At 36.6% G+C, this 23855-nt stretch overlaps 1 protein-coding gene across 6 annotated transcripts in view; it reads right to left on the bottom strand.

Annotated features, from left to right (window-relative positions):
• The window catches only part of LOC127840121 (Fanconi anemia group J protein homolog), an 85642-nt gene that overhangs the window by 20577 nt on the left and 41210 nt on the right, over positions 1-23855 (bottom strand). For all 6 annotated transcript variants that reach the window (XM_052368605.1, XM_052368590.1, XM_052368614.1 and 3 more), the window contains 10 exons: positions 23748-23793; positions 22417-22447; positions 13792-13847; positions 12533-12670; positions 11946-12068; positions 7665-7736; positions 6249-6393; positions 4800-4915; positions 2381-2416; positions 393-520 (listed from right to left, as the gene is read on the bottom strand). In XM_052368605.1, coding sequence (XP_052224565.1) covers positions 393-520; positions 2381-2416; positions 4800-4915; positions 6249-6393; positions 7665-7736; positions 11946-12068; positions 12533-12670; positions 13792-13847; positions 22417-22447; positions 23748-23793 — 891 coding nt within the window. The remainder of the gene's footprint in view (positions 1-392; positions 521-2380; positions 2417-4799; positions 4916-6248; positions 6394-7664; positions 7737-11945; positions 12069-12532; positions 12671-13791; positions 13848-22416; positions 22448-23747; positions 23794-23855) is intronic.

Below are 23855 nucleotides of genomic sequence, written 5' to 3'. Positions count from 1 at the left end.
TTTCAACAATATTTCTAGTCTATTTCTTGCCATAGCAACCAGAATTCTTGACGTAGGAACAAAATGAAATGCCGTGCATAATCTGCATATTGCCATCTGTCCATGTTTCAAGTTTCATTAAAAAATATGAAGAACTTATAAAATTATCGCAGGATCCAGAAAAGTGTGACAGACTGACAGACACACAGTCACACAAACCATAAGTCCCCTCTGGTTTCACCGGTAGGGGACTAATAAATATCACAACCAAACTATTCCTAATTAAAATCCCAAGCCAGGTGAATATACATGCTTGATATATCCTAAGTGTCAACAAGACTCGGTCAATTCAAACTAAAGCTTGTCACATTATACTAAGAATACACCTATAGGCCATATTGTACAGATAATACCTATGTCGTATACAGCGTCCCAGTGCCTGGTTAAGGGCCCTGAAGGCCTGGATCTCGTACCAGTCTGCCCCACTGAGGAGACCTCGCTCTGCACGGTGCTGGTCATTGTACTCCCGCTTCAGCTTCACCTGGCAGGCAGATCATTATCATACCTTGAGTACAAGAATAGTTGTCTATGAAAACTGAGCAGTTGAAAGCATGAGAACTTCTATTTAACAGTAAACTGTTGCAGTATGAGGCAGTCTCTGGGAAAACTTCATACATGTGCATAAAGTGTTGTCCGATATGAGACTGTTTTAAGCAAGGGTTGTCTAACCAGTAATCAAGTTAAGGTAGAAAGCTTGAAAAAAAAAGAAATCTCAATGAATGATGTCATGATGAGTTAGATTAGATAATAGTTCAATTAATCTTTAGTTACAGCATACATTAGTCATCATGATGCAACTAAATATAACAATTGGCCGAACCAGTTTCATCATGCTTTTAATGAAGGAAGCCATGATCTGCACATAAGATAGAGAACCATAGTTGTTTTCAAAACATATTCAACCAAATTGTTCAATGTGTAGAAATCAGCATGTATTATACTTAAAACAAGCCGGCCATGATAGGCCTGAAACGCTCACCTAAGGTTGAATTAACCGATTGTAAAAACTGAGCTGGTGACAACGTTTTGGACACATGTAACCCTCATTCAAACTTCACTTAGGTATTAGCAAGATAAAGCATGTTATTCAAGTTTTATAAAGATTGAAACATTAATGTGGCATCTATAGTGATAACAATATGTTTCAAAGACTTGATTACCAAATTCTAACTTGGCTTTGATATTATAAAGACAAACATTCCTATCTAGTATCATCAAAATGCAGTCATAAATGTGCCATCAAGTGTGGTTTGAAGGTTTTTCTAAGATTTGCTATGTTGATCTAGTTTTTAGATGCATGTGGCCCATAATCAAACTCTGCCGATATTTTGTAAGGAGTAACATTTTGACAAAGTTTCAATTAGATTGCCAGGACACACATGACTCAGATTAAAACTCAATCTAGATATTTTCTTGATAAAGATTCTGATCATGTTCGATAACAAGAGCACCCCATAACGGGTGCCAACGCTCGGCTGAGGGTGCAGTTTTGAATAAATGAAAGCTTGTAAGAATTTTATTTTTTTTAGAGGTCACAGTGATTTTGACCTTTGACCTAGGGACCCAAATATGGGTGTGGCGTGTAGAACTCGTCAAGGTGCAGCTTGAAGTTAAAAAGTTGTAGGTGGAAGCACTTTGATTTTAGAGCCAATGTTCAAAACTTTGACAAAATGTTATGGTTTTAGCACGATGCGGACGACAGGACATGATGAGCTGGCTATGACAATACCTCGGGTTTTCTCCGAAAACAGCCGAGCTAAAAATCAAGTCATAAATCGGTGCTCTTCAGGGAAAACATGATTTTCGAGGATGTGACCTGGAGACCTATATTTTGGACCCATGTGACTCAGATTTGAACTCAGCCTTGATATCATCAAGATAAAAATAATGACCAAGTTTCATCAAGAAGAATGTGCCATCTAGCGTCGTATCAAAGTTTCATTTGATTTCATTTGATTTTGGACACATGTGACCCATAATCAAACTTAGTGTAGACTTTGTCAGGATAAACATTCTGACCAAAATTCATCAAGATTGACTCATAAATGTGGCTTCTAGAGTGATAACAAGGATTTCCAAGATTTTACCCAGTGACCTAGTTTTTATCCAACATGACCTAGATTAAAACTGAGCCTACCTGGTAGATATTTTTTTTAATTAAAATTCTGAGCAAATTTTATTGAGATTGGTTAAAGAAAATGTGGCCTCTAGCCAAACAATGAGCTAAAAGTTGAGACATGACAAACAACGCACTTACACTTTACATAGGTGATCACAATAGATCACCATGAGCACTTTGTGCATTAGTTAGCTTAAAAACACAACAAAGAGATTCACCAACCTGGAGGTCTTTGAAATTTGGGAAGGGGATTCCAACCTAAAACATAAAACATAAACAACTGCATTGTAGCAATTATCAATGAGGAATGCACTTCGGATAGCTTCATCTATCTGACTATCTTCGGAATCTTCTGACTTGACAATCGTGTTCAATATTACAAGTAGATGATTTTGTATCAATTAAGGTATACACATATGGTGCCACTTATGATAATCACTTTGGTGTAGTATGTAAAATAATAAAGCAAACAATTACTTCAAATACAGATTATTATTTAAATCATAAATTATATAATACACAATGTTTTAGTGTAAATATTGTTCTATTCACAAACTATCTTAACATATCACTAGAGCATACTGCAATAATTTCAATACAAGTCACAGTTGACAGAATTTACAGATGACAGAAATTTTCTGGAACACCATGGAACACAGTGATGTCACTGGCGAATCGCGGTGACAGGCTTCAGTGATTTTTTTGCTTTTATTTGTTACAGCCTGTGCCATTTGAATTGGGAAAATTAGCGCGATAAACCATGAAATTGGGAAAAATAGTGCAATAAACCATGAAATTGGGAAAAATAAAGCATTATAAATATGATTATAAGTAACAGAATTAAAATTGTTTTTAAGTGCATGTTCATGGGTTTTTCTTGCGATTGGGAAGCAGCCAAAAATCTGTGGTAATTTTTAGCAAAAAAAAAATCACTGGGCTTGATCAAATTTGTTGATAAGAACTTGTGCGCTGGCGTTATCGGGCAATAAATCTCATGGTGAACCACTGCAATCACAGTTGACCACCCCGGGCTCGGTGGACCACTGCGGTCCAGTAATTTGCGGTGAAACACAGGTACATGTGAATAAACATGTGCATATTTTTTTCATTTCTATGTTATACTTTTTATTTAAATCGTCATTTCTTCCACTCTTTTATATTATATTAACCCTCTTTACAGAATCATTTAACATGTCTTACGTCGAGCCTGAGTATAGATTATGTTTAATGCTTCGTGTTTTGTTTCAATTAATTCTGCATGAAATTTTACATGCTCTTTTTGACTACAGATTTGTGTTTGTTAGCATTTCAAAAATGCTTGCTCATTCCTATACATATATAGCTCCCTATCAAGTTAATAAAAACAGAACATGTTTTGATTCGCATACATGCGTAAATTCGATAAATCAGCAGTAAATATTAAATTCAATGATTTTTTAATATCATAGTCATGCTAAAAGTTCATTTGTCATGTTGGCGAGTATTTCATTTGTACTATACCTGTGCTTTGTTTATAACAAGTTCATTTCAATACATATGTAAACAACATATAAGAAGGAATCTTAACATGATGATTAATATTGATTTACATATAATATTTAAAACAGTATTTATCACAATATTACTCCATATGTTGATACCAAATTGCCTTGAGTAGAACCAGTCAAAATATTACAGTGGGCTTTTTAAAAACTGTTTTACTTTTTATTTCAGGTACGACCAAGAATATGTTTTTTTAGAAAATACGGAGGTAATAACAACGCTGAAGAGATTTGTTTTATTAATATGATAAACATTTGTTAAAATACATGATAATTTTACAAATATGAAATTGCAATACATGCATATCTTTTTATTGTACATATCCCGTATAAAAACGGATATTGATATATTTTTTTTAAACTAGAAAGAAGTCATCTTTATATTGTGATATTGAATGAACAAATATTTATGACAATATTCCTTCGATTACGTTTTAGTTTAAAATATATGAAGAAATGTACTTGTTACTGAACAAAACAGGTATAGACATTGTCACTCTGCAACAATTGACCTTTTTAGATTAAAGTATGCATTGAATACCTACTGCCAAAGTCTCGAATGTAATATTGCATCGATACATGTAACAATAAAAACAGAAATCACTAAAATGGTCTGATATAAAATTACATGTTCATGTAACGTGTGTATATGTAAATATTGGCAGGCTATACATACACAAACAAGAAAGCATTTTTGAAATGTTAACAAAAAACATTCTTTAAATAAACAACAAGTAAAACTTCATGAAGAAACTAAACATTTCCCTGTATTTCACAGCGAACCCCCATGGCCCCGGTGGTCCCCCGCGATAACAATTATCAACAATGAGATAGATTTCCCAATAACACCTTCTGATGATTGTCTACGCTGACAAAAAATTGTCAACAGTGGGAATGTATGTTAGGCAAGCAGAAATCGTGCTAAACATAGTGTAATGCATCTTTGTCGTGTCATTCCAGATTAGCCTGTCAAAAATCCAGTTAAGGCAGAAAGGTTTCTCATGGATTAGAATGGGAGCAAGGCACACATTAATCTGGGGCGACACTGTACCAGTATGCATAAAGCTCCTACTTTCTAGGGCGTGGCTCATTAAAAATACCGTAATGACGGCTCTGGCGTTGTTGTCAGCAAAGTCCATCCCTTCACTGACCTTGCCCCGACATACAGCAAAGAACAGAGCTCCATCAATACCAGACGTGTCCTCCTCTAGACCAACTGAAGGCAGGATCAAAAAGAGCTTCTTCAATGTAGAAAAAAGTATGAGCTGTCAACTTTAAAAAGGGGTTTTTATTACATCGGGCCAAGCATAGCTTCAGAGCAGCATGCAAAATCATGCAGAAATGGTCGTTATTTTTCTATGTAACAGTGACCTTGACCAAACTGGCCCAATATGAAATCAAAAGGTGGGTCACCATGTCTGAGGTACCTACACATGTCAGCTACCTTCACACAGTCAAAACTTTGTTTTCCACTTTTAGTAAAATTGATGCTGACCTTGACACCACTTTACATTAAAAGTCTCAATATAAGCTTCCTACAATCATAGTGTCACCAGGACATGTTAACACAATCTGAAGTTATTGAAAGAAAACCAATTTGAAATAGCAGACAACAATAATATGGCATACAAAATTAATAATAAAGTCTATCATATAAATTGGCTGGCTATCCCACTTGGTGGGGATTATGTGCCCACAAATATTACCACAAAGTTTTATGATACTCAGATGAAAACTAATAGAATTTAAGAGATGACAAGGACATTTTTAGCATTTTTCCACACAATTAACAATGATCCAATTTAAACTTTTTAAGTTATTTAGCAAACATTGTTCTTCTGGACACTGTCAAAATGCCCACCAGTGGCAAGGGTTCCTATGCTGAGCATCTTTTTTTAAGAATGAGCATTTGAAAAATGTTGTTTGATGGCCTTATTCTGTGTGAATTAACCCATTTATGCCTTGCGTCTAGAAAAAAGGCCTTGGCAAACAGCGTAGACCCAGATGAGACGCCTCATGATGCAGCGTCTCATAAGGGTTTGCGCTGTTTGCTTAAAGGAATTTCTGTTAAAAATATTCTAAATATAGAAATAAATATACTAGACATCCCTAATTTTGGAAATAAATTGATCCAATTTAGAAGGGTGGGAGAGACCACTAGGCATAAATGAATTAATATTAGACCAACTGAAATGTGTCCATCGTGTCTGGCAGAACTACTAGTTTTTTTGGAAGTCTGTTTAATATCATAATATTAATTTTCTGCCTGGTATATATCACAATAACCCTACAGGAAATAGGCCTTTTCAATTGAATAAATAAAGTAGCATTGCAAAATATAGAATATCTTTCTGACTTATGGGAAATATATGTATCAGTTTTAAGTCCATAACTTTGTTTGACATACCTATGTATTGTCCTGTATTGAATAGGCTTTTTTTCACTTACCTTAACAAGAAGAGTAGAAAAAGGTAACAAGAATTGCTTTCATGATAATAAATGTTTGTTGCGTTCCAATATTCCTGTACCTGTTACCAAGGTTTCCATACCTTCGTTTACGTAGCTGCTGGAAGTGTCACCACTAACCACGTCGTAGAATGCCTGCATCATCCCGTCAAACTCCTCCCTGTCCGCCGACCGAGGCTCCATCATCACTCGCTTGCGACTACACAACTCCTTCCACAGACCCGTGAGCTGACATGGAAATATACAACAATACTTGCTCTGGGAAATATGGGCTTTATGCATGTGTGTAAAGTGTCATCACATATCAGCCTGTGCAGTCCGAGTAGGTCAATCAGGGATGACACTGCTTTTATCAAATTTTTTGCTTAAAGGTGATGTCTTCTAAACTGCACAGGCTAATCTGGCATAAGACTTAACACACACAAATGAAGCCAAATTTTCCCAGAAAAGCCTCAAATACTTTGACTACACTTTATATCAGCTATTGACCCTTTACCACTTAGATACATATTTTCACGCATTTGCAGTCAATTATAAATTTTAATTTAATTAAAGACGTTTTATACTTTATTCAAGTTTTAAAGGCTTCATTTCCAACCTTTAGATACTCATGAGCAGCAAACAGCATTAAATCTAAACAGATTGTGAGTTAATCGCAGGCTGTTCTGGTTTTATGCTATTTGCACATAGCCATTTTCACTTTGCTAATAAGTGGGAAAGGGTTAAGTAAGTCACAGTAACAAACTTCTCCTTGACTGAGGCTTCGTTATCAAATGTTCACAACTACCAACATACAGAATAGGAAAGAGAACATAACAGATGCATATAAGACCAATTTTTCCAGCTAGTGATCAATTCAGCTAAGTTGCAATGTCCTCAACAGTGTGACATAAATGCAATGTTTTCTGGAAGCACAGGTGGCTGGCAATTTCACCACTTACTAAGAATAGAGGCGCCGGCCCCCTTTAAAAAAAAATACTTATTCAAAACAGCGCAAAAAGTGCCTATTTTAGTGAGTGTTCAGTCGCTTATTAATTTGACAATCTTACTGGTTACTAAAATTTTGATAGAGAACACTGCATTTATGCAGTACAGCTCAAACCTATTCGTCAAATCATCATTGATGATAATCAAGAGGGCGATGTTATTGCGTGGATTTATCACAACGCTAAACAAGATGGCCAGAGTCCTTAGGGGCTCACCTAGGAACTAAACCATTCTGACAGGAAAGAGTTTTAAATAATCATAGTACTTTATGAACATAAATATTTGATTTCCAGGCACATTTTTATTTTCAAACTCTGAGATATCTTTAGAGCAAATGTTCTGTCCAAGTCTCATGAAGATTGGTAATGTTACATAAACATGTTTATATGTATACATTTTATCAAAGTAATTCTATTAATATTGACCATAAGAAACATTATGCAGACAACTCATTCATACCTTGTGATTATGACAGTGAAACATTAGAATATTGAACCGTGGTAATATCTTACCTTCCACCGCCTTGAGAATGTCTCCAGAGCCCGATAAGATGGCAGAAAACACAGCACGCCATGAGGTACAATCTGGCAACAAACAGACACACTGACCACATGGCTCTAAGAGAGGGGCTCCAATTGGCAAAACACATATTACACACAACACACTTAACACATGGTGCTAAGAAAGGGGTCCCAATAGGCGTTATACATCATACAGACAAACACACTTACAAAGGGGCTTAAATTGGTAATACCCATAAACTAACAAACATACTGAACTCACAGTGCTAACATCTACATCTATCTACATTGGTACGTTGACCAGTCAAACTTGACAATTACTCAACGGGTAGTGGCGCTTAATACAAGGGTAAAGAGATCGATAGAAAGATAGATGATATAAAAATAAAAGATGTGATACTAATTAAGTACAATATAATAGAAAATATACAGGGGATATAAGGTTAGGAGAGATAATACAGATAAAGCACATGATATTTAAATTAGGAATAATAAGGATAGATACATAGTAGAAGGAAGGATAAAGAGAGATAATCCCAGCTGGTCATAAGGCCAGCTGGGAGTGAAACCCCTTGTTATAAGTGCAGCGTCGCTAGCTCCCTCTTGAAGGATACCAAAGAGGGGGCCTCAGCTACTGTAGCTGGTAGTCTGTTCCACACTGGGATGGTTCTGGGGAAGAAGCTGAACTTAAAGACATCTGATGATGTTGAGTAGTGGTTGTAGGTCAAATTATGCATATTCCGACGTGTTCACACTGGTGCTTCTGATTGTTAGGCAACACTTGGTATGTCAACCAGGTCATGTATTATCTTGTACAGAATCACTAGTTGGAGTTTTGTGCGTCTGTCCTCAAGAGACTCCCATTGAAGTAGGTTCAACATATCGGTAACGCTGCTGGTATTGCGGTAACGGTTGGTGGTAAAACGTGCAGCTCTTCTTTGGACCATTTCGATTTTCTTTACTTGTTCTTTTGTGTGAGGGTTCCAGATTGATGCGCAATATTCTAAATGGGGTAGGACTAGTGTCTTATAGGCATTGACTTTTGTGGCTTGAAAACTGTGCCGAAGATTTCTACGTAGGAAGCCCAGCATGTTGTTTGCTTTTTTGGTGGTTCGATCGATATAAGTGTTCCAAGACAGTGTAGAGTGGATGTCCACACCAAGGTATTTTGTTGTTTTGTCCACAGTAAGGGTTGTTCCTTTCAATAGGTATGGATGCTCTATTGGATGGCGCTTCCGGGTGACTCTAAGTACACTGCATTTCTGTGGGTGGAACTCCATACCCCATGTTTGTTCCCATTCAGATAATGTTTGAAGGTCGCTCTGCAGGATGTCACAGTCCTCTTTGGCTCTGATTTGGCGATAGACAATGCAGTCATCAGCGAACAGCCTTGTAGATGACTTCAGTCCGTCTGGTAGGTCGTTGATGAATATTAGGAATAGCAGCCGCCCTAGGACAGTACCCTGGGGCACGCCGCTGACTACCGGAACCTGATCAGAGGTGGTGCCTTCCACAATGACCTGCTGGGCACGGTTGGACAGGAATGATGCAATCCATCTGTGGGTGTTTCCTCGGATGCCGTAGCGGCCCAATTTTTTGAGTAGGCGTTGGTGTGGGACCCGGTCGAATGCCTTGCTGAAGTCGAGCACGACCATGTCGGTCTGGGTGCCTTTGTCAAGTGAGCACGCGAGCTCGTGACTTAGCGTAAGTAGCTGGGTCTCGCAGCTTCGCTGTGCTCTGAAGCCATGCTGGCAGTTCAAGAGAATGTTAAGCTCGTCCAGGTGTTTTAAAGTGTTGCTGGCAATGACGTGTTCCAGGAGTTTACAGCAGAGACTGGTCAGAGACACGGGGCGGTAGTTGCTGGCCTCATATCTTGAACCCTTCTTGAAGATGGCTGTGACGTTGGCTTGGCGCCAATCTTCTGGGACCTCGCCTTGCTGTAGTGACTCGTTGAAAACCAGCGTCAGGATAGGTGCAAGCTCTGCAGAGCATTCTTTAAGTATCCGAGCTGGTATCTGGTCTGGCCCTGTCGCTTTGTTAGAGTTACTTTTGTCAAGGAGTTTCTTAACTCCTTCTATTGTCACCACAATGTCACTCATAGATGGAGATGATTGTCCTGTTGGTTCTGGTACATGGGTCTGGTCTTCTCTAGTGAAGACAGAAGAGTATTGGCGGTTTAGAATGTCGGCTATATCCTTGGCTTCGTTGAAGAGCCGACCATTGTCTTTCAGGGGCGTTATTCCTGTTCTATCTTTTCTAAGTGATTTGATATATGTCCGGAATCTTTTTTGTTTACTTGGCTGGCTCGTATCTGGATCTTCAATTTCTATTATGTTATTAATATATTCCCAGTATGATTGTCTTTCCACTTTCTGGGCTTGTTGTTTTGATTCCTTATACTTTCTTAGGTCACTTTCACTTTTGGTTCTTCTCATTCTTGTATATAGACGCGTCTTCCTGCGCAGCACTGACCTTACTTTCTTGTTGATCCAAGGCTTCTTGGTCTTGTTGCCTCTAAGGAGTCTAGAGGGAATGTGTTTTTCCATAAGTTTGAGGAGGTTAGTTTTAAACATAGTCCAGAGGCGGTCGATGGTCTTATCACAAAGCGGCTATAATGAGTCATGTTGAGCCTACATCAGTTTATAACTTATGTTATTACAACAAATATCAAAACACAAAACAAAATGTTTTACAATAAATGCAGTTTTATTTTATAATGTGAAACAATTTACTTTCGTCGGCACAAAATGTTTGTCCTTTTTTTCAAATGACGATTTCATCAGCATTTAAATTCGCCAACTTTTTTATTTTGAATAATAATATATTAAAAAAGATGTGTCAGTCAATATTCAATGTCTTTGTAATACATTTCCGACAAATCGTGGTCCGGAAAGGGGGGAGGACACATGGGAGTCACCTTGCAGGAGGTGGGGCCTTTTGTTATCAGGTGATGGTAATCGGCCCTTATTATAGTATGCAATTGACAAGTTAATTGTTATGATAAATTAGTGGGACTGAATAACTGTTAACAAGTGTTTGCAACAATGAAGCCAATTGTCAATTAGTTTCATTCAATTACTATCATAGTTAAATGAAAACAACCAACCACAAATCAATATGTTCTTTATAAATTTGTAATAAATGTGCAGAATCAATTTAAGTTAGGTGTTGCTCACACATCGTGTTCTTTTAATTGCGTTTATTGTCTTTGATTCGTATCCACTGTGTGATGGCTGCATAATCTGCAACACCATCAAAATACACAATGGGTAATAAAGTTGTTAACAATTAGAGCTAATCATTACTATTCTACCTCAACCATGTCAACGCATTCAATAAAGCTTAACAGCATTCGCATTTTACTGCAATGTCATAGGTCAATTAAGTAGGCAGTTTAATGAACACCCCTTTGTGTCAAAACCAGATTTATCTTGACTACGAAACAGACGAAGTATGTATGCGTGGATTACGTTAGATTTTATAACGGTAATCCAGTCTTAATTTTGTTTTAACGTAGGACATAATTATTCGTAAGGATCTTAAATTTGAATATCATTCCACTGATGAAATAGACAACAAGAGCACCGCATAAAGGGTGCCAACACTTGGCTGCGGGTGCAGTTTTGAATAAATGAAAGCTTGTCAGAATTTTTTAGAGGTCACAATGACCTTGACCTTGACCTTTGACCTAGTGACCCAAAAATAGGTGTGGCATGTAGAACTTATCAAGGTGCATCTACATATGAAGTTTCAAAGTTGTAGGTGGAAGCACTTTGATTTTACAGCGAATGTTCAAAACCTTAACAAAATGTCAAGGTTTTAGCACGACGCCGGCGGACGACGAGCTGGCTATGACAATACCTTGGGTTTTCTCTGAAAACAGCCAAGCTAAAAATGAATGCCTTACGAATAATAATGGTTTTACAGTAAAGACATTTCTAACAAGACTATTGCTAAGCAATATATGTCCCCTACCAGCGCCGCCATTGTCAGATTTTTTATATATATATATATTTGTTGCCATAGCAACCAGAATTTTTGACGTAATAACAAAATGAAATGACGTGCATAATGTGCATATTGCCATCTATCCATGTTTTTAATTTTCATGAAAAAATATGAAGAACTTTTAAAGGTATGGAAGGATTCAGAAAAGTGCGACAGACAGACTGACACACAGAGCGAAAACCATAAGTCCCCTCCGGTGAAACCGGTAGGGGAACAAAATAAAATATAAATTGACATAAGGATGTCCAATCCTCCCAGACTGACCTGACAGACACGGTGTATGAGACGTCCCAGCTCATCCTGGAAAGCCAGGGTCTCCATGTTCTTGTATACAGCTTGCAGCTGTGTATGGCCACTAGGTCCCACACCAATAGCGTTCACAGACACCTACATAGGCAGATTACCACAGGCTAATCAGGGCAACACTTTACTCTTTTATTATATTTTTCATTTAGAGGAAGTTGTTACTTGCAAAAATCCAGTTTAGGTAGAAAGTGTTGTCCCTGATTAGCATGTGCAAACTGCACAAGCTAATCTGCAACAACACTTAATGCACATGCATTAAAACTTGCTTTCGTGTCAAAGCAAGTCTCAAATCAAGAGTGAAATCCCAACCTTGCAATATACACTATTCTCAACCTATATAAAAATTCTTCTAATTTGTGGATGTTTCATTAAAAAAATAATTTGTTTCAAATAAATATACAGAATCAATTTCAAATACAGATTTTCCTAGTAAACATGATATATTTTGTTTTCAATTAAATATTACTCGAAGGCTGGGGGCATATACAACCATGACCCTTTGAGACCTTGTTAATGGCCTTCTGCGGTCCTGCGATGGCCGTTACCTGCTTGTCCTCTATGATGTGGTTAGCCTCCAGCTGTATAGGGAACTCTGTACCAAGCTCAGAGGCAAAGGTGGACATAGGGGAGAGAGTTCCGCTGCTCAACACGACGTTACGACACACACTGAAGTCTGAGAAAGCCTGGGGGGGGAGAAAAAAATTGCCCATGAAGACTAGAAAATTGGATAATAATTGGGCATATTGTAAAAGTTTCTACAACTTTTTACTCAACAGAGCATAAAATTATACAACAAACATAGTTACTTTAAAAAGTGCCTATTGACACTATGAGCCGGCCATTATTTGTATTTGCTATGCCAATATAATCACAATCAGTCTTAGCCAACAACGATAAATACAATTATTCCATAAATCAAAGAATTTTTTATTTGTAAACATACCATGCAATTGAAATAATAAAAATCTTAATACAACTGAAACTGTAGTTTTAATTGATGACACGTTTTGAGCATTAAAAGGAGTTATTAAACAAATGTTAAATCATACTGGTTGCAGACAGATTATAAGCATCCAGCCCAGCTGTGCAATGTTATTTTCTAAATGTTAAATAAGTAGTTCTTAACTTAACATAACCTTTATTACTTAATTACTAAATTCAACTAAACAAGGGTTGTTTGTAAAACATGCATGCCCTCCATATGGGCTGTCAGTTGTAGTGGCAGCCATTGTGTGAATTTGTTTTCTGTCACTTTGACCTTGACCTTTGACTTAGTGACCTGAAAATCAATAGGGGTCATCTGCCTGTCATGATCAATGAACCTATGAAGTTTCATTATCGTAGGCCTAATTACTCTTGAGTTATCATCAAGAAACCATTTTTCTGTTTCGAGTCACTGTGACCTTGACCTTTGACCTAGTGACCTGAAAATTAATAGGGGTCATCTGCCAGTCATGATCAATGAACCTATGAATTTTCATGATCATAGGTGTAAGCGTTCTTGAGTTATCATCAGGAAACCATTTTACTGGTTCGAGTCACTGTGACCTTGACCTTAACCTAGTGACCTGATAATCAATAGGGGTCATCTGCGAGTCATGATCAATGTACCTATGAAGTTTCATGATCCTAGGCGCAAGCATTCTTGAGTTATCATCCGGAAACCATCTGGTGGACGGACCGAAGGACGGACCGACAGATGGACCGAGCAAAACAATATCTTCGAAGGGGGGCATAAATAGAATCAGAGCCACAACCAAGCACAAGATATTTCCCAGGACAAGGACAGAGCGGACAATCTTACCACTGCAGGATTCATACACCAGAAGTTAAGGGTCAACACTTCCACTCTTGACCCCCCTGGAAACAAAGACATTGTATCAAATAAAACTATAATAACAAATAATTTGTGTTAACTTAATAAATGACGATAAATGGGACAAGGGGTAAGGCAGTGTCTCTGTTCAACTCTCAGATTATGTTTATGTCTGCTGATGTTGGCATTCATCATAGAGTGTCTTCAAGTGTCAGGGGTTTTTCAGCACTGTCTGCGCCTCCGGAAAACGGAGGCACTTTCAAAGCAAACAAACCCGATCCCAAACCGAAATTATTTTTTAAAATCCCAATTTCAAAATATTTTTTTTTAAGAATGAAGTGTCTTATAACATGTGTGACTAACAAGTGTTTGTTTTGGTAAAAAATATCTGCTATAAGGTTTGACTGTACAGTTTTTATCTCAGAGAGTAACTGTAACTGAAAAACAAAACTGCAGTACTTGAATAAACGTTGAACATGCCCTTTATTGCATCTGTTTATATAAATGAAGACAAAATAACAAATAAAAACAAATTTATTTGTTAAACCACTGAACTATTTAAGCATGATAAATTCACAATTTTTTTTCCCAAATGAGCCGTTTCATTGAAGCAAATATTCCCAAAATGGCCAATTTTGTCGATAAAAAAATCCCAATTTGGTCAGACTCCTTTTCCCAAAATAGTCAGAAAAACCCTTGAGTGTATCTGCACAGTCCAGTTTAATTTGTTTTCGTGTAAAATTAGTGTTTCTTATTGGAAGTATTTGGTTTATTCAAGATTACTTAGTGTTGTATTATCACTAACTGATTAATTAGATGCAAATTATATTAGTACATGAAATATAAGAAAACAAAACTGTATAATTCTATTGCTTCACATAATATTCTTTTTTGCTCCCACATACTATAATATTGAAAATACAGGTATTTAAATACATTGTTACTAATTTCATTTTACAGATCTGATAAGGAAGATGAACGCAATGTTATGATACAATTTAAAAAAAGATTTTGAAAAATTCAATTGAGAACTTTTGGCAGTCATTTGGATAAAATTAATCTTTGTATACAAGGGACTGAAATTTGCCCCAAATTAGATTAAACAAGAGCTGTGTTTGTGAAACACAATGCCCCCTACTGCGCTTTAAAGTCCCACAACTATTTTCACACCAAATAAAGGTCAAATAGACCATGACCTTTGACCTAGTGACCTCAAACCATGTTTGATTTTAGATCTCAATGAGATGCATGCACACATGAGGAACATAGACCAAGAGTTTTCATTTTATGAGCAAGGTTAAAGTTTTGGGACAGACACACACATACAATGACAGACAGGCCAAAAACAATATACCTTTACGCTTTTAATGCAAACCAGCTAAACTAAGTCTGTAACAATTGTATTGTGCTTTGTTTCTATTTTTTTTAAATGTATTTGTACCATGAAAAGCAAATTCATGATATGAAAGCCCTGCAAATATTCACAGTTGCCATCTGTTGTTCTCATACCCAAGTTTCCATTCATGTACCTGCAAAGTGTTGGGGGAAAACAACAAAATGAACAAAATATAACAATAAACATGACACCAGCGTTCATCCTAAAAGCTTTACCCTTCATGAAATTGTTTTCACTTTACACACGCACCCATCAGACCATTACAAGAGTAAAGTCAAAATCGCCTTTTCTGACACCTTACTAGACGCAAAGTCTACAAACAAGCAGGCTAAAGAGTGATATCTTCAGCAGTTTTTACACTTTGTATCTCCATATTATTCATGACAATCCAATGTGATAGACATTTACTAGTAGAAAAAAACTTTATGGAAGAGCGTTTTTGTCTTGTTACAGAAAGCATGCTGATTTTCACTGACATATTTCTAAAATGATGCCTAATTTTTATCCCCAAATTTTTCAGAGAAAAAGTGGGGATATTGTATTGATGTGCGTCTGTCTGTCCGTCTGTCCTGGCCACCTGCTCCTCTTACACTATTAGCACAAGAACCTTGAAACTTACATACATGGTAGCTATGAGCATATGTGCGACGGTGACAGTGACAGAATTTTTATCTGACCCCTGGGTCAAAAGTTATGGGGGTTGGAGCGGGGCCTGGTTAGAGATTTTCACTCATTTTATGATATTTTACATAAACTTCTTCATTTCTGCACCGATTTACTTCAAATTTATACTTAGCCTCTCTTATGACAACAAGGTCAATCTCAACTATGCATGGCCCCATTACCAACTCTGGGGCGCCCATGCCACATAGGCCACGCCCACCCAAAATTGCCTTTTACTATAATTTCTTCATTTCTACACAGGTTCACTTCAAATTGATACTGAACCTCTCTTATGACAATACAGTCAATCTCAGGTATGCATGGCCCCATTACCAACCCTGGGGCACCCCGCCAATATAGGCCACGCCCACATAGGCCACACCCACCCAAAATTGCCTTTTACTATAATTTCTTCATTTCTACAAGGATTCACTTCAAATTCATACTGAATCTCTCTTATGACAATACAGTTTATCTCAACTATGCATGGCCCCATTACCAACCCTGGGGCGCCCCGCCCACATAGGCCACGCCCACCCAAAATTGCCTTTTACTATAATTTCTTCATTTCTACACCGATTCACTTCAAATTGATACTGAACCTCTTTTATGACAATACGGTCAATCTCAACTATGCATGGCGCCATTACCAACCCTGGGGCGCCCCGCCCACATAGGCCACGCCCACCCAAAATTGCCTTTTACTATAATTTCTTCATTTCTACACCGATTTACTTCAAATTGATACTGAACATCTCTTATGACAAAACGGGCAATCTCAACTATGTAAGGCCCCATTACCAACCCTGGGGCGCCCCGCCCATAATAGGCCATACCCACCCAAAATTGCCTTTTACTATAATTTCTTCATTTCTACACCGATTCACTTCTAATTGATACTGAATTTCTCTTATGACAATACGGTCAATCTCAACTATGTATGGCCCCATTACCAACCCTGGAGACCCGCCCATAATAGGCCACACCCACATAGGCCACACCCACCCAAAATTGTCTTTTACTATTATTTCTTCATTTGTACACCGATTCAATTCAAATTGATACTGAACTTCTGTTGTGACAATACAATTAATCTCAAATATGCATGGCCCCATAACCAACCCTGGGGTGCCCCGCCCACATAGGCCACGCCCACCCAAATTGCCTTTTACTATAATATCTTCATTTCTACACCGATTCACTTCAAATTGATACTGAACCTTTTTTATGACAAAACAGTCAATCTCAACTATGCATGGCGCCATTACCAACCCTGGGGCACCCCGCCCACATAGGCCACGCCCACCCAAAATTGCCTTTTACTATAATATCTTCATTTCTACACCAATTTACTTCAAATTGATAATGAACATCTTTTAAGACAATGCGGTCAATCTCAACTATGTATGGCCCCTTTACCAACCCTGGGACGCCCCGCCCACAATAGGCCACACCCACCCAAAATTGTCTTCTACTATAATTTCTTCATTTCTACACCGATTCACTTCTAATTGATACTGAACTTTTCTTATGACAATACGGTCAATCTCAACTATGCATGGACCCATTATCAACCATGGGGCGCCCCTGGGTCAAACATGCGGCGTGGGGATACGCGTCGGCCTCTGCCGCGCCATTTCTAGTTTTTGTTGCTTTTATAGTACCTCTAAGAAAAGAGATGCATAGAAAAACATTCAATATTCAGAGAGAAGACGGAATAAATTCAGCAAAAACATTTGGATTGTTACTTACACCTACATAAATCATTAAAACACATTTAATATGAGCTTTTAATAAAAATAATTTAGATCCAAACAAAACTGTATATGTTTAGATTAATTATGTCAAAGCTTCTGTAAGTTTTCTTATATAATTATCTGTAAGTTTGGCATTAAATCTGAGCAAATTATATAGTGTTTCTGCTAAATAACAAAATCAGCTTTTACACAACCATAAAATCATAACAACTGCAGCGATCATGACACCGACAAAAATTGATAGTTTTGTGAAGAATCTAAACTTTAATAATTTTGTATATTTGTATCCATTTATGACACTGTATAATATAAATTTAATTGGTACTTTTTCATAATCAAATTAAACCACTTTGCACACACAACACGAAACATGGATTATTATATACTGTCATTTTGCTTTTTTTCATGAAACAATACATGTATCATCTATAGGATATTAAACCAATCTTTTTCATCTTCTAATCAAAACTGTAACAATCAGAACATTGTCAGTAGAAAATTATGTTTTATTTAATGCTTTCCGGTGGTTTATAGAGAAATATCAGTGAATTAAAACTGATAATTTCACTGTTTCAAACAGTGAAAATTATCAGTGAGAATTATCGATAATTTTCATTGTTTACTGTGAAATGACGTCATTTTTTTGACGAAATGACGTCATTATCCCAGCAAAATTCGTTAGTTAAACTCTTGAACAATGTATATAAACTGTGAAAAATGCATTAAATAAAAAGAAAATTTGTTGGATTCGGTGGATTATCGTGGATTATGCGCCACTCGTGAAAATATTATTTTCTATGATCACTCGTGAATTAAAATCGATAATCCACCGGATCCAACAAATATCCTCTATGTAATAGGCCAGTTGAAGATTCACAATGTTCCATCATTACTGTTCCATCATTACATATTAAAATGACAAAACAAAATATTGCGCAATGTCATTCAGATTGTTATCACACTCATTTCCAACCGTAAACAATGAATGACAATCTGTAATTTAATTTCACTCCTGAATACGGTAACCTTTTTATGGGAGATGGCTCTGCATCGAGGCTAAATTAAACATAGCATTGACAAATTATAAATTAAAATCAGAATCAACGAAGCAACATCTTGTTTTGATTATTGATTAATGGCAAATTAATCAACTTGCTGTCAAAACACATCACAAAAGCCTGATAATAATTTTCAATATGAAAATAGTTTTAATCTAAAATAATCTAAATTCTAATCCAAAATAAGATGGGATGTATATACTTAACTGTGAATAAATTTATCAATCAAAATCAATCAATACTTGATCATTAAAACTTAAAAGACATTTTCAATCCATGTTAGAATAGTTAACATCATAATTGCTTCCATAATTTATCCCATATTTATATACATTGTATTGGAGAAATAATTTGTAAAACCTTTTTTTATTAAAACAGCAATGATTTACAAAGCTATACTGAAGATTTAAATATTTGTAGTTCCACTTAATGACAGTTTGTACCAAAGTTCATCCGAGTCCTCATTCTGGGAAAACTGGGGTTAATCCATGCCCGTCAATATATAAAGTGTCCTCCAAGATTAACCCTTTAACACTTAGATACGTATTTAACCCTTTACCACTTAGATACGTATTTAACCCTTTACCACTTAGATACATATTTAACTTGTACAGTCTGCACTGAAATCAATTTTAGGTTGAAAGTGTCATCACACATAGCACAAGCTATTCAGGGACGCCACTTTGCCCTATTGGTGCAAAAAGGTAACATGCGACATTAAAATTAAATGGTACATGGTACCTTTTTGCACCAATGGGGCGCCTTGTGTTCAAACTGGATTATTACAAAGAAGAGACTTCCATTTAACGAATAATTGCACAGACAAATCTGGGACGACACCAAAGCCATGCATTAAGCCCCAGTTTCCCAGAATGAGACTTATTGTATGAATACCCAGTCTGTACACCTTAGCACATATTAATGCTCGCCAGAAATGTGACTTGCTCTAAGAGAGAGAGAGAGAGCAGTCTGGCTGCTTGAACTGTTCTTTTTGTCTTCTGATAAGCATGGGAGATGAAGTTCATTTCTTTGATAAACCATAACTTATCACATTCTAAGAGAGTAATTTGTCTTAAACAAGTCAAGATAACAGAATAGATTTCAACAGTTTTTGGGCCCTATGGTATGCTGTGCACACTTTTTGAAGGTTAATTTATATTTTTAAGGTTAATTTACATTTTTTTAAATGGGCGTAAAAAAGAATGTTACTCCACCAAAAACCACCAGTTTTCTGGTGTTTTTTTGCTGGTTTTCTATTTTTAGAAACAATGACTTTGATCATGACCAAACAGCCCCCTAATATAATCCTAATTTTGGAATTCATGTAAGATAACCGTATACAACATTTCATAGCAATACATTCATCCAAATTCAAGTTACAGAGCTAAAACTGTTCAGTTTAAGACTTTTCGAGAAATCAGGGCCTGGTCTTGATTCTCATCCTGCCTGAACGCATTTAAAGGCAGCCATTTCTAATGATTTTCATAAAATGTACTTTGTCAACATGTCTAATCACTGAAATGTCCCTGTGGTGCAATTAACTTTTTAAAAAGTCAGTGAAAACTGGAGATTTTTGTCAATTTCCTGTGTTCACTAATTGACAGGTCCAACCGCATTATTTCTCGCTACATATATTCCTGGAATAATAAAAAAATCTTAAATTGGTACTTTGTGCTTGTGTATAGTCTGCTTTAAAGCACTCAAATTATAATTAACTAATTTGAAACAATGAAAGAATGATCTAGAGGTGATTTTTTGGCAGTGCTTCCAGTAGATCTATTAAGCAGTACTTTAGTTACCAGTATATTATGACAGTCAATTAATCTTCTCACATTTATCCTGGGAAAGCTTATGAAATATAGAATACCTCATATTGTACTGTGATACAATTTGCTTGGAATGTTGTTATTTTAAATTACAATGTCCATAAAATGGGTACAAAAGTACCTTGGTATGCAAACAAACAGAATTATTTTTTTCCCTTTATCAAATTAAAGATAGAGCAATAGTGCCAAACTATCACAAGATACGCCCGTTTGAAGGTTTTGGACAACTTGAAAACTTTACCATGACCCATGTTTGAACTTGACCTACATATCATCTACACACAACTTCTGACCAAATTTGGTGAAGATCAGATGAAAACTACTTCAATTAGAGAGCGGACACCATGATAAATGCTTGTAATGCACAAAGTGCCCTCATGACCTAGTTTTTGACCCGGCATGACCAATATTTGAGCTTGACCTAGATATTATCTAGACACAAATTCTACCAGATATGGTGAAGATCGGATGAAAACTACTTCAATTAGAGAGCGGACACCATGCTAAATGCTTGTAATGCACTAAATATTCCTGTAATCAACTTTTTTGACCCACCAAGTTTGGTGATTATCGGATGAAAACTATTTCTATTAGAGAGATGACACCACGCTAAATGCTTGAAATGCACTTAGTGACCCAGTGACCTAGTTTTTGACCAGGCATGACCCGTATTCGAACTTGACCTAGATATTGCCCAGATACAACTTCTGACCAAGTTTGGTGAAGATCCGATGAAAACTACTTCAATTAGAGAGCGGACACCATGCTAAATGCTTGAAAGGCACTAAGTGACCCTGTGACCTAGTTTTTGACCCGGCATGACCCATTTTCGAACTCGACCTAGATATTGTCTAGATAAAACTTCTGACCAAGTTTGGTGAAGATCAGATGAAAACTATTTGAATTAGAGAGCGGAAACTGCTGTGGACGCCGCCCGCCCGCCGCCAAGGGGAAACTATAATACGTCCCGATTTTTTTTAACAGGCATATAACAAGAGATGTGTTTGTCACCCCCTACTGCGCCACTTTGAAGCCATATATTTGTCCTTTGACCTTGAAGGTTGACCTTGACCTTTCACCACTCAAAATGTGCAGCTACATGAGATACACATGGATGCCAAATATCAAGTTGCTATCTACAATATTACAAAAGTTATGGGCAATTTTAAAGTTTTCGGACGGACTGACAGACTGACTGACGGAAAGACAGACAGACGGACGGACTGACGGACAGTTAAAAAACTTTATGCCACACTTCGGGGGAATAATAACACTGTTGTGTGATTGTCAAAAAAATCGATGTTGGCTTATTTTCTTGAAGGTTACCAATTAGAAGTGCACTCAGGTACCCATTGGTCTTGAACGAATTTGGCAATAAGCATTTCATTTATAAAGAACTGCATGAGGTACACAAATATATTGTACATGTGTTTGTATCTGAGATTGAAATTGCTACATGACAATGATCTCATGTTAAAGTTCATGTCACATAGTATCTGTGATACATATGGAATACCAGGACTTTGCATCAGTTATTGCGTATTTTACTGTTCAAGTGTATTCCTGAAAGTTATTTTGTACATCAATAAGTCATTTTGTTAATTATTTTTAGATATCCAATGTTATAAGTAATAACCGCTAACCTCTAATCTCATTTTGGATTAAGCAATACATTATTGTGTCGTGTTAATTGCTACAATTTGGAAAGTGAAACTCGCATATTTTAGATGTTGTATTGCTTTGTGAGCACACTTCAGCTTCAAGAATGACACATAAAGGCCCAGCACTGCAGACAAAGCATGTGACTTGGGTGACTTGGGTAAAGAAGGCTGCATAGATCATTAATTAAATGTTTCATGTTAATTGTAAATGATTAATAAATAATAGTTGTGAATTACAAACACAATTCCTACCTCTTCTGTTCTTGCCCAGCCATCGGTCACCCTAAAATGAGAATAAAATTTACTAAAGAAACTAAAGCTTTGATTTAAAACATTTGCAACTTGATTACATGTATGCATATTATTCTACAATAAACATACCTTTGACACACGGAAATCTATTGTCTAAAGTATCTTAAATTTGTTATTCAAGTGCACGTTATTTTCAGAGAACTATTGTGGTCAGTGTAAAGATTTCCCAACATCTAATTTCACATCAGATCTTGCACTATCAAAGCTCTAGTAAATAAACACTTTTTTTTACATACGAAGATTTGACTATAAGAAAACTGTATCCCTCAGTATATGTAATTAAACACAGAAACCAGTGTTACGAGGCAGAAATAATGGGAGTACTAGAGATTGTTTGTAACTTTGTAACTGTTGTATCGCATTAAGCTTATTCACAATTGGCAAATTGAAACTAAAGTCATATATTGTCCCTATTCATTTTAAAATCCAATAATCCATTTAAATAAATGCACAAAGTCCAAGATCCTACTGTTTAAAACATGGTTGTTCAACGCAAAACATCATCTTACTTTGATGATGATTGCTACCTATTTATTTCCAAATAACATACAACATTTAAAAATTGTGGCTGCACATAAACATGTAGTTCCCTATATCCATACAAGGATTATGTGAAAACTTCAAGAGTACTCAGTACTCTTTGCCTTGAAGTGAGGGAAATTGTTTTGCATACAACAAATTGTCTTGAAAGTATGATTATTTATGCAAGTAAACCCTTTGCATGCTGGGAAATTTGTTGTCTGCTAAAATGTCGTCTGCTGAATTTCTAAAATTAGCATTTTCTTCTTTTTTTTCCAAAGAATACTATCAGAATAGCAAATAGTTTGGATCCTGATCAGACGCCACATTTTGTGGCGTCTCATCAGGATCCAAACTGTTTGCAAAGGCCTTTAAAACTTGATTCCAGCACTGAAAGAGTTAATATCAAAATCCCATTTTGAATAATAAAATTATAGGCCTTATGTACTTTCAATATATACATATAAGGAATAAACTAAAACTTCAAGTGTTCAGTGTAACAAAGTCATGATGATGAGCATGACCCAAAATATCACACATGCATGCGCACATGATGGAAAGAAAGCAGACATAAACACTTAAACAGACAGTCATGGGTAACACTGTATGCTCGTCCATGGTGCGCCATGCATTGCTAAGGGATAACAAACATCTACAATATTCACAGGCTTGTGGCACTAAGTCTATCCAAAAACAACAACACTGGTTACAAGCTTGCACAAGACAGAAATCAGGTTCGAATGAATACTCACAGTGTCTCGATTCGGTACAAACTGTGTGGACTTCAGGACACAGACTCTGAAAGGCAAACCCAGAGGACATTCTAGGCATAGCTGACATATTGGTGGACAGAAAAATAG

This window comes from Dreissena polymorpha, chromosome 1 (genome assembly GCF_020536995.1).
Source record: "Dreissena polymorpha isolate Duluth1 chromosome 1, UMN_Dpol_1.0, whole genome shotgun sequence".
Lineage (NCBI taxonomy): Eukaryota > Metazoa > Mollusca > Bivalvia > Myida > Dreissenidae > Dreissena > Dreissena polymorpha.
Note: the sequence above shows the minus strand (reverse complement) of the source record. Positions and strands in the feature narration are given on the sequence as shown.